The following is a 14580-nucleotide window of genomic DNA, read 5'->3' as shown; positions in this document are numbered from 1 at the left end:
CGGGACTCCCATCTCGACGACGGGGAATGATTCAAGCATGTGAATCTCTGAAAGATTCCAATACTGGAGAACTACAGTTACAGGTAAGTAACTTATTTTCTTTTGCATGTCCAACGTTCCTAGTTAAATAACATATCTGATGCTTCTGACAGTTTCCCCTTCAAATGCATGAATTTATGCAGATTTAATTCCTGGTGAGAACTGCTGAATGTAACCCCGTCTGTGTGTGGTTTACTTATGCAAAGAAGAAATTAGACCAGACAGTAGAGAAAATGTAGCATTACTGTGGAAAGACAGTGTATCCAATTGGTATTTGTTTATCCCTTTAAGAAACCCCATCATCATTTCTGACCTGTGATACTAATAAAACTATGTAGCACTTGGTTTCCGTGGTAATAGAAGAAATGTGTGATGTGCCCATTGCACCATATTTTGAGTGCTGTGGGACTAATTTATTATAACACAGGTATTACATGAGTGTTCATCACAGTAAACAGATGGTGGTAAAAACCTGCACGAACAAACAGCATCATGAGAGGTGTTGTTGGCAGCGAAACATTCTAAACCTGGAGTATGGTGCAGTGATTTTATTAAACCATAGAGTTATGCACCCTCAATTTAGTCCTCCGATATTTAAATAAGTTGTGGATTGCACTTGAAATCGTGAGATTTCCAGGAAGGCTGGTGCGAGTGAAAGGCTTGTAATGATATGAAAGAATCAGTCACGTATCAGGCCAGTGACTGGAAATATGCGTTTGGCTAGAAGAGTTGTTTTTAACTTGTGGTTTGGAGGAGACCCTAAGTTTTGCAATGTCTACTTTGGGGTTCCACTACGGTTTAGAAAATTAAATAATATTAGCAGTTTATTAAGGTATATATTAATAAAGAGGCAAAAGTAAAATTAAAAATGTTAAAACATTCTGTAAATGTGAAGGAATTTGAAATTGGAGGCTAAAAGTTATGTTTTTATCAATAGCTTGAATCTCAGGAGCAGCTTAAGTAGCACTGAGTATAATATGGACAATGATTGGCATCCATTGAAGTATCAACAAAAAGAGAGCATGTATTAAGAGTAAGGGTGGGCAGTAAACTCTGCTCCACTAGCGTAATTCACAGAGTTTTGCCATTCCACGCTCCGCCTCGAGTGCGGAGTTCAGCACAAACTCAACCTACAACTGCGTAGCGGAGTTTACTGGTGCCGACCCTAACGTTTGCCTTCTCACAGCACAGAATTTTTTTTGCCTGGTTTTAAGATGGCCATCTCTGGGGACCTGAAGGCCAGAGCATGCGCATATGTTCTAGTGAAGCACATCTTGTTCCATTCGCTGGTGAGATCCTGAACTTTTGCCCCATGTGGACTGCCATACCCTTGAGCAGGTGTACACTGCTCTGCAGGAGTGTAAGCTGGTTCTGAAAGAGCTGCTGGAAACCGTGCATTGCTTTAGCTTGAGCCCCAGTGTATCCTTCAGGGAGTACAGCCTGCGGGAACTGGATCCCATGCTGTGCAAAAGCATGCGGGGCGGTCAGAGGAACAGTGTTGCTGTCACTGCCGATTATTAACATTATCAGTTTAAACAATTATGGCTCGTGTTGAACTTGGTTTAAGAAGCAGTGATTTTGTCATGCATCCTCTGCCTTTCAAAATGTGTTGTAAATAAGGCATTTGTACCCAGAATGGTCTGGGTTGATGTTTTTCAGTACTCCATGTCGGACTCAGAGGGCCTCACGCTAGAATGTTATTGTGCATTAGTGCTTGCAAACATACAGGAGCTTTGTCGTTCATCACTTTAGTACTAGTGACCGTGCAGACAGAGGCGTGAGTTTCACTGGGAGGCTTCACGAATCTATGTGACTAGAAAATGACTGCCTGGGGACAGAAGCCTGAAGCGGCGTGGAACTGCTATTCCTTGATCCTATAAAGGTGCAGCTCTTGAAAGCTGTGTGCTGTGAAATGGATCTTTGACGTAGTGTGCTGCTTTGTAGCAAAGCGCTTCTGGTTGGCTGCTTTTGTGTGCTCTACATCTAATGTGTGTCTTTTAAAGCACGTTTAAAAGAAATATGCCCACTAGTAAATCTTTACTAACCTACGATAAAGCACTGTCCGATATAACAAGGGTTATTGTGCGGGCGTTCCAGCTCTTATTATGTGCAGAAGATGTTCATGGATGGGACACACTTTGGGGGTTATTCCAACTTTGGAGGAGGTGGTAATCCGTCCCAAATGTGACGGATTTACCACCAGCCGTATTACGAGTTCCATAGGATATAATGGACTCGTAATACGGCTGGTGGTATATCCGTCACTTTACCGTCACTTTTGGGACGGATTACCACTTCCTCCAAAGTTGGAATAACCCCCTTTGTCTGTTGTTCTTCCAAGTCAGTCAGTCAGTGCGTTCACTTGTCTGCCATCAAAGAACAGAAGGAACATTTTCTTTTTGCTGACTTTTCCAGCTTTGCCTGAACTGCATCTCTGTATTGTGTGTTTCAATTAATCAAGCACCTTAGAGCTTGGGAAAGGATTACATTTGTGCTTTCTAACTCCCTTTTGATGGCTGTTGAAGGGCCAGATGTCTGATACTGGATGAATATTTAGTCAGTATCTGCTTGCTGGTTTGTTGTCATGTGAGACTTCATAATACGCGGTTGCACTCTTTCAAATCAACATATTTTCCATTCAAGGGCTGATGGCTAAGTCAGTGCACAAGTCTAGTGCTTTGTCTGTTTAGCCTTGTTATTGTTGATGCTCATTCTCACTGGGGATGGCTGGAAATGGAACGCTGTTAGCTATTTCATAATTACTCTTCACGCTCCTCATTATTCAAGAAGCTGTTTAATACTGTAAAGTATTTGTTCATTTGGCTTAGGGTGACCTTGCCATTTTAGAGGACTTTACCTGGAAGTATTTGTAGATTGATAAGAACGCTATATGAGGGTACCAGAGTGGATCCTGGTCAAGTTTTCTGCCAAGCATGTTTGCCAGATTCAAATCTACAGCCACAGTAATGATTCAAGTACATGGGTAATCAATAATTCAGTAAGTGGCAATAGGGTGGGCAGAACGTCGCAGAATCCAGCGGACTTCTTATGTAATTCCTCAGAGTACAGTTGTGCGAGTTCTGTCTGACGGGATATCTGTCACGTTTGGGACAGAGTAATCCCCTCCACCAAGGTCGTAATGAGGCCCTAAATCTGTATCTTATGTATCAATGTTTTGTGACCGACATCCTGTTGCAAAACTTTGAACTTTTACTAGCTCAAAAAGTTTTGCTGGTAACTCATTTGCAAATGGGAACGTTCACCCTCAAAACTGCACTTAACTGCTTTTTTTATAGGGAACAAGGAGTTTTGAGATCACTGTTTTGGGCCCCATGGTTACAAGAGTTGTTTTACATGCATTTATGTAGATATCTGTATAAAGTCAATCCTTAATTGGTAAAACTTTGAGAAGATAGTGAGGGGTGATCAGTTTCTTTACTAAATTATCTGGAAAGGGCGGGGTTAAAAAGATGCTGATAATTTTGTAATTTGTATTTTGTATTGATCTGGTGTTCTCTTTTTCGACAAGGGCAATACTGAATGATCTGAAAAATGTAGATACTATTATGTGACAAGAATGTCTTAAGGATTGCGAATCAAGGGTGGAAAACAACCTCAAAGGTTGACGGAAGCTAATTAGGCTAAGCTTTAGATTTTGTTTTGTTTTTTTGAATTTGGCAGTATCAATTAGGAGTACATGTGCTGGAGCTATACATAGTGGTAGTTTAGGCCCTGCCCTAATTGCTCTTAGTATTTTCCTTCACTGCCAAGATGAAAGAGTACTGTACAGTGAGTAACTAATCACTAAAACACAGAAGACTTTGGGAGACAAGGTGGAGGCTACAGGATCAGAATGTTTTCTGTCTTCCCAAACTGGTTTGATGCCCATGAACGTATCCATTTTACATTTCTTTATGAATCACTGCGCAATGAAAATAAACAATGACACACAAATGTAATTGTCATTTATTGTGATATACAGAAGCAAAAAAATTAAACTGTATACTCATCTTATATGTATGTATTATTTAAGTATAAAATAAAGATTGAATTTTTTTTTGAGCTGATGATTAGTTGTTCAAGGGCTCTTTCTTGGGAGGTCTGATTCATTTGCAGTGCTATTCAGATATTTTGTTTGTGTTTGCACATTGGTAACATCTGTCATTTTTACATGACTTATACTTTAATGCTGATTTTGTTTCACTGCCTTTAAAAATAGAATACAGAGTATGCCAAATCCATGGAGACAGAAAAAAAGGGTCACAAAGCGACCAAAAAGCACTTGGAAGAATGCCAGAATTTAGTGCAGGACAAAATACTACTGATTGAAAAAAACACAAAGCATTATGAACAAGTGAATCAAGAATTAAAGAAGCAGGTTAGTCTTGGGAAACATATGCTTTTCTGCTTTTCATTAAGGTAAGCTCCCTACCCAGTTGTCATCTGATCTGTTGGCTTTCTTCTGCAGTATGAAGAGGCACTGGCAGCAGTAAAGAAACAAAATCAAGCTGATATGAGTCGCAAAGATGAAACTATTGTCAAACTGAAGAACCAGATTTCAGATATATTTAAAGACAAATCATGGTAATATTGACTCGCAATCTTGTGAATGTCGCAGAGCTTTTACATTGTGACAGTGTTGTGCCACTGTGCTAAATGGCCAAGAGCCTACCCAATTTAAATGTTTGTGAGCACAGAATACACAGGGAAGGGTGCCATTGCTATTCTGTTCTTTTTCTTGGATGCACCTTTTGATTATTTAGTCCTTCTATTTCTAAGGGAGCTTGCCTTCCACTTTGTTCTCCTTTTCTGTCCTGAACTTGAGTTCCTTTCTTGTTCCTTCACTTACTGTCCAGTTCCTTGGGCAGGAAGTGGTGCCCAGTATCTCAGCCTTAGACCTGGAGAGTTTAGCATTACTGGATCCTATCGTCCTTTGCCTATCATCAGCCCATGATGATCTCGCAAGGATTATGGGCCTGATTACGAGTCTGGCAGTCTGAAGACTGCCAGACTCGCGGTGGAGGTCAGACAGCTGCAGCTGTGGTGGTCCGATTGCCATATTACAAGTTTGGCAGTCGGTGCTGCCAAAAGACCGCCTTATCTGCCAGAATCTCTGATCCCGATGGGATGACAGCGGTTGTGGTTGTAATCAGTCACAGCGGCGCTGAAGTCAGCACCGCTTTTGCTGAATACAACCATGTTCTCCTCCAGCCTTTTCATGGCGGTTTAACTGCCATGAAAAGGCTGGCAGTGAACAATTGCAGGGGGCCACATGGGGGCCCTCCCTGCCCACAAAATTGTCGTGGGCATTGAAGGGGGCCCTGCTCCCCAGCACCGTTGGAATGCTCACTGTCTGCTATGCAGACAGTGTGCATTCCGAGGGTGCTAGGGGGCCCCCTGTGGGACAGCAGTTGACTCTGCTCCATGTGGAGCCGAGTCCAATGCCGCCGTACGTTTACACTGGGCGGACTAGCGGATACCTTAGTTTCCAATGGTCAGCCCAGTGGAAAACTTGTAATGGGGCAGGTGGGGAGACCACCAGCTCTGAGGTGGTCTCTTCATCACGGGTCTGGGGGTTGGGTTTTCCGACCGCCAAACTCCTAATCAGGCCCTATATTTCCTCTTGCTCGTTGTGAGGTTTTGATAGCGTGGATCAACATAGAAAATGTGGACGGGAATTATCCAACAAGAACATTGCTGGCACAAGGACTACAATGCTAACATGTTTTCATGATTGAAACTATATTCTGCCACAAAAAACATACCTTGGCAGAGTGTGTACATCATAGGGTTGTGGCAGGCTGGATCCATGCCACATTTGTGGGCTAACCACTGTCTGTGTAAATTAGTTTCATTAAATTGTAGTTGTATCTTATAGGGAAACCCTGAAAATCTGACATGTAATTAGCCCACATGGACTTACATCAAACAGCCTTGTTTTGAGAGAACCATTATCACCATCCTGTTCTACCAACATCCTGTTCTGCAAAATGTATTTCCTGAATCACTATGATTTCTCTGGTAGGAGAAAGAACAAAAACAATGTCAAAGCCATGAGCCCTTTACATATTTATGTCTCACCAGAAGGACAAATATTAACAAGATGACATGATCGTGGAGCAGGATGGGCATGGAAAAGCAGGAAAACCACGGGTTCCAAGAGATATCAAGCAATAAACCTCAGGGGGCAAGACAAAAATGGGGTTTTCCATACATAACAAACCAGGCAAAAATGACTAACTTGTAAAGTGCCTAGGTACATTAGCTTGTTTCCTTAATGTAGAGTGAGCCTTCATCAAAGTTAGAGATAGGACTGATGCACAAAGCTTTGCTCATGGGCAACAGCATTTTGGCTTTTCCCAATGACCTTCTTTCCATTAAAAAAAATCTACAGCTTCTAGCTGTAGTCTGGCCCTCTCTGCTGCTGATGTTTGTGGTGCTATAGACTCACTTCACAGTAGTGCTTGCCAGGTCAGAGAAACAGACCCAAATATTCAAACTGACTGAAACCAGACTGAGGTTGACCATTAAATGCCTGAACCCCATCAAATCTACTGAGATTAATTCACTAATATAACTTTATAACTGTAAAATAACTTTTGGAGGAACTAGTCCCTCCATCTAAATGGATTGAGACTCTCTGCCAGCATTGAAGAGGCTTGTTAAACAGCAGAGGCGATGACACACACCACAAGTATCTCAGTGGCTTTGCATTTTAATTGAGGGACCATGAATCTGAAGGTGTCAAGAAAGGAGGGAGAATAATATGTACTAAATGAACGTCTTGAGTGGAGCCTGTGAGAGGACAATACCAGTTTCACGACAATGTTCTGCCCATCCCAAAGAGTCCAAGCAAGTTTAATTGTATTTACTAGTCAGTCTATATCGTGCTAAATCCTGGCTTTGCCCCTGGATCTGGTTTATTTACAAAGCAGATGCTTTACAGATAAAGTTAAAACCAAACTATAGGTTTAATGGAAATGGAGTAGGTAGTCGCATACTGTATAACTACAGCAGGGTTAGAACTGATAGAGACGGAGTTCATAATATTTTGAACTCTTGCTCAGGAGCCATGATTAAATGGTGATCTAGAGGTGAAGAGGCAAATCAGACGAAGTGGGAGCCAGGAAGGGGATGCCGTACCAGAAGAAGTAAAGGTCTGGAGAATAACTTTGAGATAGTTTGATCTACTGTAAGAACCTTGGAAGCAGCCAGGAAACGTGCACTGGAAGAAACTAAAGCAAATAGTGATTTTGAATTCAGCGCATAATGAATAAAAGACTTGGGAGAAAGAGGCTAAAGACGACCCATTTTAAGGTATAATATGTATTTAAAAAAAGGCATGAAAACAGAACAGTTGACATCTGAGGGAGGTTCATGAGGTGCATTGAAGTCACAAAGCTTCCTCAGTTTATGGCTTGTTTCATTAAGTCGTTTTTCAAGTAGAGGATTAATTAACTGGCAACCATATCAAGGATGGAAGGGCTTCTGTATTTCCATTTACTTTTCAGTAAGCTACAAAATGAGATCAAATATAGATGCACCTTTTTTGTTTGCTGCAAAAATGTGTTCAGAATATTGGCTTCTAAGTTGCCATATGTACCAGAATTTTTAAGTGTTACTACTTCGTTCTTTTGATCATTAATTATAGCCATACCGTTACAGGGAAATAAAAGTTGTGGGATTTGAGATTGTAAAGTAATTAGAAAACCTCAAACAGCAACGTATCCAGCTTCATCTGCTGCCCACATTAGATTATTTATATGCCACCATGTCTGATCTGTATTAGTGTCCGCAGTGTGTACCTTATTAACCTCATCCATAACATAGCAAGTGTGTCCATCATATGTAAATGGTCTTTGTTTTGTTCTCACTCTGTGTTATACAGGGAACATCAACACCAGCTAGAAGAACTAAGAAAAGAATTAAACCGATTATCTGATGAAGCACAGTTATTAAGAATTAAATTGAAAAGAGAAGAAATCTACAAGCGGGTGAGTGTTCTATTTCATGTACACTGTGATATTTTATCTTTAGAGTCTACTTGATGTTGTGGTTCTTCTGATCCTTTGAACAAAGTCCAGGTGATCAAAATCATCCTTTAGAAAATCTTTATGTGGGTGGGTCATGTAATGGAGATGTTTTATTCACACATGTGTGACCTAGACTACTCTCTTGAATATTTGTAGTGAAGGAGGTCCGTCATGCCACACTATTGAATTCATGTAACCAGGTTTATTTATTGACGGTAGACAGTAGTTCTCACTTAAGATTCACAGGAATAAGTGACTATGGGCCAGATGTATGATTCTGGCCCATTGCGATTCGGTAATTGCGATTTTTAAGAAATCGCTATTACCGACTCGCAAAGGGCCATGTATCACATTTGCGAATCGGTAATAGCGATTTCTTAAAAATCGCAAATGCAATTACCGAATCGCAAATTGCGATACTGGCCCCATTCGCAGCTATGGGCCTGCTGGCCCATAGCTGCGAATATTTTGCATTTCCAAAATTGCGATTTCTGAACCAGAAATCGCAATTTTGGAAATGCAAAAGGCCAGGGTGCTGGGGGCCTAAGGCCCCCTCTCCTGCACCCCAATTTTAGCGATTTCTATTTTGTGGTCTGCGAATGCCTTTGATGCATTGCAGACCACTATTTTGCACTCGCAAACGGCCGATTTTGCCGTTTGCGAGTGCAAATGTTTTTGATACATCTGGCCCTAAAAGTTGAGGGTGTTCCTGGCACGCCCTCCTCAATCATTTCCATAGTGGTCTAAACAAAAGAGCCCTTAATCAACCATGTCCCCAGCATGTGTCTGAACAGGAAAGGCTTCTCTGTAAAAATGTGCATAGTGTTATTTATCATGCAACCAAGGTCTGGCAAAAATTCCCTTTTATGGTGGCCTCTGTGTAGTTTGTAGAGTTTCCTGTATTTCCTTCGACTTTGTCTGTACAATTAGTTTTATCCTGCGCTTTCTGGTATGACATAACATTTTCTCACAAGTTCTACTAATTGATGCACGTTTTTCTTGCAGATGTTAACGAGCATCTGTTTACTTCTATTCCAGAAAACTAGAAAAAGTCCAGTCGTTATAAATATTCGAATGCCAATCATTATTTCTAATGTAAGCTCAAATATGCATTAAAAATACTCGGGGGTTGGTGAATCTTTCAGGTTGTAGCAAATGCGGGACATCTGACACAAATCCACAGCTGCCCTGCCCCTCAGCCCCCCGCCCCGTCTACTTCATTCACAGTTCCTGTTATAAAGACCGTAGACCGTAGAACAATTTTGCCTCTGACAGCAGAGTCTCTACAAGAAACAAAGGGAAGGTAGTAAGGGTGAGAGCAGCCGCACTTCCGTGGAGTAGCAACAATTTGTAATACGAAGAGTCAGTGAAAATGGAACATTGGTGCCCGAAAGGTCGGGTGCCTAACTACCCTAATAGGCACAAATAAGTGTAACAAGTACACAATAGTAACAACAATGGTATGACCCCGGCACACAGGATAGTATGATAACAGTTCGTATTATGGACAAGTGTCCCTGGTGTTCAGGTTCTGGACGTGGATAGCAAATCTGAGAAGTCATCAGTTGGTGCTGTAAGTGTCTTTAATCGTAGGCCCAATTTGCCACAGACTTGCGTTGTCTTCAGGAAACAGCCAACACTGAAACAGCTGACACCGAGACGCGCTCGAGCTGCATTGACGAACGCTCCACCACCCTCTCAGGGTCCTGAACCGAGGCTTATCAAGGCCTACCTTGCTCACCTACTCCTTACTGGATCGCAAGTCACCTACTGTCAGCTGTTTTCATCTATATTACTCGCACAATACCATCGTTTCTACCTACTACCCAATTTCTGGCCAGTACGGCCCAGCCTTGATAAAGTCACTTGTGTGACGAAACACGTGTTGGCTGTTTCACTTACAGCACCAACTGATGACTTCTCAGATTTGCTATCCACGTCCAGAACCTGAACACCAGGGACACTTGTCCATAATACTAACTGTTATCATACTATCCTGTGTGCCGGGGTCATACCATTGTTGTCTCTATAAGAAACAGCCTGCTGGCGGGCCACTCACAACAGTACTTCCAACTTGGGAACATCCGAAGATCCACCCTTCTTAGGATAGGCTTCAGGCGCTGGTGTTTCCAAAATGGGCCAGCTGTCTGTGCCAGCAATGAACCCCATGTGATGGGAGAAAGCACCCAGCACATCACATCAATGCTGTCCTACTTCACTGTAATAAACCACTACTTTTTTATGTGAAACAAAGTCAGTGTCAGGAGACTGACACTGCGGCGCGTCTGCCGTAATATTTTTGTACTTCCTCTATGAAAACAGATTTGGGCTGGAAATTACTCCTTTCTTTACTGATACATGTGGGTCTTGTATGTTACATTAAGCTCTCAAGACTGTAGCTTTTCTGTTACTGATCATTTATTTATGCAAGGCCATGATTTTTTTTTTAATTCTAAGGTTTGTGATCTAGGACCTTCCAGAGAGTGATCATCAACTCCAAAGTATAGTAATTGAATTTCCCAGCGGTTCCACTAACAATACAATAGACTAAGCAACCTAATTATCTACCAATACCAGCTCGAGTGGAGGCCACTGTGCAGCAGCCTCCCCCTCCCCAAGTAATATTTTGGGCCCGGGTGTTTATCTTTTCTCTAAAATAAGGCACTGTTTGACAGTCTTGCTAACTGAGTGTCGCTGATCTTAGCATCAACCAATGGAAAGGATGAGGACACCTCTTTGGATATGAAAGGGCTGATCAATGGTAACAAAGAATCACCAATTTCAGATTTGACTGATAATATTGAGACAGCTATCAGAATTAGCTCCGATGGGCAGATGGTATGGATGGAATGATTTTGCTTGTAGTTGTGAAACCTTATTGGCTGCACCACATGAACGCCAGACTTTGACTGGCACTCAAAACGCCTGCCTGAAAGCCAGTTTTAGGAGTGTTGCCTCTGAAGAGGATTCAGGCGTACTCAATTGTGATGATTTTAAAATTAATTATGCTAAGCCGCAGTCTTTCCAGAAACCACATTCTAGAAAGAGTTTTACTTGTTGGTTGCTAACAAGCAGTAGAAGACTAGGGCAATCTTCATACAAATAAGATACTAAACCAGAACCGCCAAGAATCAATATTTTAAATTAACTTAAATTTCACTGCAACCAATAATGGGTTAAAAAAATGTGAATAATAGTTGGAAGAGGTTACAGAAACGTCATTGAAATAAAATTTAGAGCAAATCTGTGTGTGAAAAGAGTCAGGGTTTGCCAAACAGAATCAGGAGGCTTTTCATTCTGGAAGTAGAGGTTGGGCAATAGGATCCCAGAAGTTACATTATTGATCTACTCCACCAGGCATTTCCTCTTGGGAGGGAAATTTTGAAGGTGACATACAAAGAGCATCTTTATCCTCTACACAAATACTAAAATAGATGAGTACCTCAAGCTTTTTTCATCAGAATATTTTGCGCCTGGAAAAACTGTGTGCAGCAATTACCCTTCTTTCCTTTTACTGGCTTAAGTTTGGTAAATAAGACACATGAAAGATGTCAGGAACTCTGGATGTTTGTAGTGTGCACTCTTCCCACTGGTCACAGCAGTTCTCTTTCGGTCAGGAAGAGTATTAGTGGCATACAGGATTGCCCTGGTACTCTCAATCGGGGCACAGACTCTCCTTAGGTGATTTCCCTCACTCCAATCAATCAATCAGTTTTTGTAAAATGTGGTTACTCACCCGTGAGGGTCTCAAGGCGCTGGGGGGAGGAGAGGGGTCTCATCCAAAGAGCCACGTCTTGGGGTTCTTCCTGAAGATGGTGAGCGACGGGCTTTGTCTGAGGTGCAGGGGGAGGTTGTTCCAGCTCTTCGCTGCAGTGTAGTTAAAAGATCATCCTTTGGTGTTTCAGATATGCTGTTCCTGCGTTGTGTATGGCCTTGTACATGTGGGTGAGGAGCTTGAAGGTGATTCGCTTCTCCAGAGGCCTCTCTGGCATATGGGGCCACGGATCTTGGCAAACACAGGTCCAATGCACCTGGCCTAAACTCAGTTTGACAGTGACCCCTTGTGGCATATGGGGTCCGCACTGTATTGCAGCTTGGTGCATCCCACCCAGCACTTCGGATATGGCTCAGAACAATGCAGCCCTCTCCTGGGATACGAGAGTCACAAAGAATATACTGCACACAAGCAATGGCTGGATCGGTGCACAGCCTTACACCTTGTTCTGAATCATTATGCAGGGCTTCCCACTGGACTTGGATCCCTCAAAAGCTCTTCTCTCCCTCACAGGGCGCACTGGCCTTGGCAAGCATGCAGGCGGTGGGGCTTCACAGCAGTTGATCTTGGGGTCTGGTGTGATGTCCTCTCATCCAGCTGGGAGTCTAACAGGCGTTTGCTCCCAGTGCTGGTCACAAGCAGAAGTCTTGCAGAGCTTCCCCTTCTCACACATCCTATCTGGCTGCATGGCAGATGACAACTTTTGGGGAAATTAACCTTCCCTTTTTATAGTCCTTTTCCAGACACCAAATGTAATTTAGGGTTTGAATCTTTGAAGTTTTATGTTGAGGTTCTGCCTCTTTTGAAGTGCGCACCTCTCTTTTTCATCTTACTTTATAAAAGAGCTCTTTCACAGCAGGCACAGCTCTGAAGTTGATTGTCCACAACATAATTTATGAAAGTGATCAGAGTTCAGACCTGGATGTCAGCCACAGCGATATTTGCATCAAAGGGTTAATCCCAGAACCCCGTCCTACTCTTTGATTCCTTTATCAGCCCTAGCCACCTTCCTTGTGATGTATCACTGAATCAAAGAGCAGTCTTTTGAATGGCTAGAGGGAGTCTGTCCCTTTTCTCCAGTGTGTCCCCACCCAGCTCACATTAATGCAGCAAAAAAACAAATCTGTCTGGGGCGGATTTCTCTCCTCCTCATGTCTTCACTAAGCAGGTCTGGGCTTCCCAAAATAGTATACACACTCAATCTGCGCGCATGGTTCAGTACTGAAGCTTTCCCATACACATTCAAGGTGTGCTTATTTTAAAACACATGCACAGCCAGCACACACACTAAATATGTGAACGCTGCACATCTCTTTACCCTGCATGTATTGTACTTCATGAAAGCAAACATACACCCAACACATGCAGTCCCTGCACAAGCACCGTACAGCACTCGATCTCCTATGTAATGTATTCCTCTCAGGCATATATACACCCAACACATATATTAACCACACATGTACTGCACAGCACTCCTCCATGTGGGAAACTGGCACTTTGTTGCAGTACCTCACCCCCGCCACAATACTCCCCAACCCCACCCTCACACCTTTTGCCTGGTTTCTGGATGCAACTTGGACTAGAGTGCACAGGGATCCTGCTAACCAGGTTCCCAGTGCCAGTGTTCTTTCATAAAATTGCAAAGGCAACTGGCAACACCTTAGCTGCCACTATAAGTCCCTATTAAATGGTACTTAGATATGCAGGATATGGGATACTAAGGGTAGGCCCCTGAGGGCAGCAGCACTGATTGTGCCACCCTCTAGGTCCATGCATCCAGATGCACCCAGCACTGCCATAGCAGGCTCAGTGTCCTGGTACAATCCTAAAATGCAAACTCGACATGGCACACTGTCTGTGTGCCCTGTCCAGTATACACTGCCTACCATATAGGTAAGTCACCCCTCTGGCAGGCCTTTCAGCCCAAAGGCAGGGTGCACTATATTGTATGTGAGGGCATAGCTGCATGAGCAATATGCCCCCACTGTGTCCTTCCCAAACCTGGGACATAGTGAGTAAACAGAGCAGCCATTTTAAATGTATGTGCTGGACACCGGTCAGTATGAGTTTCACAGCTACATGATGGCTACTTTGAAACCTGGGCTAATTGGTATCAAACAACTCAGAATGATAAATCCAAACTGGCACCAGTACTGGATTTATTATAAGATGTACCCAGGGGTCACCTTAGAGGTTCTCCCTGCAAACGCTAACTAACCGGGCATGGTTGCTGACTGGTCCCAACCAGCCTGCCACCTCCAGACACAAGTCTGAACCCCTGGGGTGAGAGATTCTACTCTCACCGATTCAGAACAATGCCTTTCCTGGGTAGAAGTGCTAACACCCATTCCTTCAGAAATCTGCACTGCCCTGCTGGTGAGCTTGAAAGGGCTTACCGCCTTTGAAACTTGACACCCAGGCCTGCTGCTAGCAGCTCATGGCCACCCACTTTAAAAACCCTCACTTTTGGTGGGAGCAAAGGTGGGAAACCACACAAAGGGATGGAGGAGTGACCCCCCACCTGGCATGTAACACCCCTAAGGTGTTGCCTGTGAGGTGGACACTCCATTTCATTTTCCTCCATCTTAGATAGAAGGAAAATAACCAATCAGGGATAGGGAAGTGACCCTTCCCACAGGAAGTGGTCATTGTAGTGGTGTAACTACCCAAAGGTAGGTGTCCCATTGGACACTACCAGGTTTTGCCTAAAACTCCCACTAAACTCAGTATTTA

The 14580-nt window shown here is 43.0% G+C and overlaps 1 protein-coding gene across 5 annotated transcripts in view; it reads left to right on the top strand.

Moving 5' to 3' along the window:
* Positions 1–14580, top strand: part of LOC138295831 (myosin-7-like) — a 228303-nt gene that overhangs the window by 113788 nt on the left and 99935 nt on the right. For all 5 annotated transcript variants that reach the window (XR_011203695.1, XM_069234387.1, XM_069234388.1 and 2 more), the window contains exons 4-6: positions 4259–4417; positions 4508–4623; positions 7928–8033. Coding sequence is in view for 4 of the 5 variants with exons in the window: in XM_069234387.1 (XP_069090488.1) it covers positions 4259–4417; positions 4508–4623; positions 7928–8033 (381 nt within the window). In the remaining variant the exon portion in view is untranslated. The remainder of the gene's footprint in view (positions 1–4258; positions 4418–4507; positions 4624–7927; positions 8034–14580) is intronic.

Source organism: Pleurodeles waltl, chromosome 5 (assembly GCF_031143425.1).
Source record: "Pleurodeles waltl isolate 20211129_DDA chromosome 5, aPleWal1.hap1.20221129, whole genome shotgun sequence".
Taxonomy (NCBI): Eukaryota; Metazoa; Chordata; class Amphibia; order Caudata; family Salamandridae; genus Pleurodeles; species Pleurodeles waltl.
The sequence above is the reverse complement of the archived record's forward strand: the minus strand, read 5'-3'. Positions and strand labels throughout refer to the sequence as shown.